Source organism: Limulus polyphemus, unplaced genomic scaffold (genome assembly GCF_000517525.1).
Source record: "Limulus polyphemus unplaced genomic scaffold, Limulus_polyphemus-2.1.2 Scaffold15053, whole genome shotgun sequence".
NCBI classification, from domain to species: domain Eukaryota; kingdom Metazoa; phylum Arthropoda; class Merostomata; order Xiphosura; family Limulidae; genus Limulus; species Limulus polyphemus.
The window spans coordinates 1-3,421 of NW_013680663.1; the positions used below are offsets into that span (position 1 = coordinate 1).

A 3,421-nucleotide genomic window follows, 5' to 3' on the forward strand; every position below is an offset into this window, starting at 1 on the left:
CCATCAGAAGACATCAGAAAGTATAAGGTGTTTTATGTACTTGTCAAAACATTCCATCAGAAGACATTAAAAAGTATAAGGTGTTTTATGTACTTGTCAAAACATTCCATCAGATGACATCAAGAAGTATAAGGTGTTTAGTGTACTTGTCAAAACATTCCATCAGAAGACATTAAAAAGTATAAGGTGTTTTATGTACTTGTCAAAACATTCCATCAGAAGACATCAAAAAGTATAAGGTGTTTTATGTACTTGTCAAAACATTCCATCAGAAGACATCAAGATGTATAAGGTGTTTTATGTACTTGTCAAAACATTCCATCAAAAGACATCAAGAAGTATAAGGTGTTTTCTGTATTTCTCAATACATTCTTGCAAGATTACGTTATTTCTATGGAGCATGTTCTTATAGCTATTGCTTAGTTCATTAGCAATTATTTAAATGTATATTCTACTAAAACTTCTAGAGTCAAAAGCCAATTGTTAGGAGAGTTATAATAAGTGAGATCTTTTTGTGTTAACTGTGTTATATTGTACAATTTCTTATGGTGACAAGTTTTGTGTTTTCACAGACAGGTCCAACAGTTTCGTCCTGAAATAAGAGACTCTCCACAAGTGAAGTTTGCCATTATGGTTTTTTCGGCCATAAACAGCAACAACTATGTTCGCTTCTTTCGTCTGGTAAAAGAAGCGACGTACTTGAATACTTGCATTCTGCATCGATATTTTTATCAAGTTCGAACCAGAGCTGCTCATGCCCTTCTGAAGGCTTATTGTCTGCCAAATCATACAGAAGAGGTGAATTGTTTTTATAGATTATTAATACCTTTGTTTGATTAAATCCTTGTCTATTCATGAATATATATATATATATATAGAGAGAGAAAGTATAAGGTTTGTTTTATGACAACTAATTAGACTTTTAGAATGTCAGTATGTCTGTAAGCAACAGTAATAGCTGATATTATCTTGTAAAGAATTTACTTCTGTAATGCGACGTGTTAAAGTCATTAGGTTACATTTTGTATTAAATTGTGGGATTTTTTTTAGTTTTCTAACTCAAAAAACTGGTGTTTTAGAAGAACATTATTAGACAAATTTTTGACAACGTACCAAGATTTCAGATCTAAAAACTCATAAGGTGATGCAAGTTTTATGGCAAGAGAAGTTTATGTAACTTACAGTGGTGAAGTTTTTATACTTTAGATCATGACTGTAGTAAGGGTATTTCAATTTAAGTACAAAGTAAACAGTAAATACTGATTATGGTCATTTTACATTGTACTAGTTATGTTTGGTTAATTTGTGTGTAATACGAAAAATAATGTAAATGTTATACTTGAGTCCTCTTTCGAGTGTGAATGGTAAGCTTGAGAACTTATAATAATAGAATTTAGGATTTGATCCCTGTGATGGGCACAGCTCAAATCACTCATTCTGTAGCTTTGTGTGTGATACTTATTGACTTGTTGTATTGAGCTGTATGACAAATGCTATATCTGTTACCTTTCAGTTCCCTGTTAAAGAGATGAAACGTCTCTTAGCCTTCGAGAGTGAAGAAGAGGTTAAAAACTTCTGCAACTGTTTGGGTCTGACTACGAGTAATGAATTTGTCACTCTTGACAGAAGCTCTTTTATTATTCCAGTGACAACACCTTCTATTACTCGAGCTATACAACTGGTGGAAAGTAAACGAACAACGTCTGTTGGAGAGGTTGGTTCAGAATTGGAACTTTGTTTACAGGCTCTGTGAGGTTTACTGAATTTTTAAGAGTAAATTACTGTACTTGTGTGTGTTTATAATTTATATTTGTATTGTAATGTTTTCAACCAAATAATTTGTTTTATAACAGAGGTTTTAAACTCTTTAAAGAACTGCACACTAATTAAAATTAGTTTTATGGCTTTTTTTTTCAATTAAACATTTTTAGTGCTTTATACTGAGCATGGCCTGTTGTAATGATTAGTATTTTTAACCTATTTTCTAAAGCTTAGAAGAATTTAGTCCCCAGTTCTTGAAATATAAGAGACCCAGTAATAGCATGTCAGACTGTGATCTGAGGTTCCATGGTTTGTGTCCCATTACTGCCCCAAAAAAATCACTTGCTGCTATTTGAGACTGTGGGTGTGTTATAAGAGTTAGTGGTGTTGAATAGCTGTCTTTTCTCTAGTCTGTTACTTCAAAATAAGAATGGCTATTGCAGATAGCTCTCAAGTAACTAAGCACAAAATTCAACAAACAAACTTGAAGTGTAGTTTAGAGAATCACATCAGGAAAGGTCAATTGGAATTATTTTGAATGATATTCTGGATTAATCTAACCATCTAACCAACATGTCAGAGTCCAAAGTTGGGTAAATGTGTTTTTTTTTCCTTATATATTTAAAAAAATAATTTCTGTTGACCTTCATTCATTGTAAGAGTTTGTGTTGTGAGTGTTCTATCATGCCCTTTACTGTAAAGACATATTTTAACCAAATTTAATGTAGCCTTGGAATTATTGTCCTGCTAGAAGATAAATAACTCCAATTTATTGTCTTGTCTTCCTTATTTGGATTAACATTTCGGGAGACTTTTTTAAAGCTGAATGTTAAAATAAAAACTAAAATACTTTGTAATTGTAGATAATATGTTTATCTTTAGGAAAGAAATTCTGAAAATGTGTTTTCTAGTTAAGTGTGTTAGTGTCGAATGGATGCATGAAAAGCCCGAGAACAAGTTTCAGAGGATTCAGAATCACTTGGAAAGTGTCAACAGTTATTGTCAAATAAGGCAGTGAACTTAGCTGGCCATTTCTAAAATGAAGCAGTAGTGGTCAAGTTCATGTTTTGTTGATATCATTAAGGGACTTCAGTAGTGGTCAAGTTTATGTTTTGTTGATATTGTTAGAGGATTTCAGTATTGGTCAAGTTTATGTTTTGATGATATCATTAGAGGACTTCAGTAGTGGGTCAAGTTCATGTTTTGTTGATATCGTTAGAGGACTTCAATAGTGGTCAAGTTTATGTTTTGTTGATATCGTTAGAGGACTCCAATAGTGGTCAAGTTCATGCTCTGTTGATATCATTAGAGGACTCCAATAGTGGTCAAGTTCATGCTAACGATATCAACAGAGAAGGACTTCAAGAGTGGTCAAGTTCATGCTCTGTTGATATCATTAGAGGACTTCAAGAGTGGTCAAGTTCATGTTTTGTTGATATCATTAGAGGACTCCAATAGTGGTCAAGTTCATGTTTTGTTGATATCATTAGAGGACTCCAATAGTGGTCAAGTTCATGCTCTGTTGATATCATTAGAGGACTCCAATAGTGGTCAAGTTCATGCTCTGTTGATATCATTAGAGGACTCCAATAGTGGTCAAGTTCATGCTCTGTTGATATCATTAGAGGACTCCAATAGTGGTCAAGTTCATGCTCTGTTG

The 3,421-nt window shown here is 33.0% G+C and overlaps 1 protein-coding gene across 1 annotated transcript; it reads left to right on the forward strand.

The window, feature by feature from the left end:
* Nucleotides 1-572: 572 nt before the first annotated feature.
* Nucleotides 573-3,219, forward strand: LOC106477419 (germinal-center associated nuclear protein-like; the record flags this gene model as incomplete). Its single annotated transcript, XM_013937989.1, has 4 exons — nt 573-798; nt 1,514-1,749; nt 1,991-2,070; nt 3,026-3,219. Coding segments are annotated over 4 exons (736 nt in total), but the record flags the coding sequence as incomplete, so codon positions are not given.
* Between the last annotated feature and the right edge of the window lie 202 nt (nt 3,220-3,421).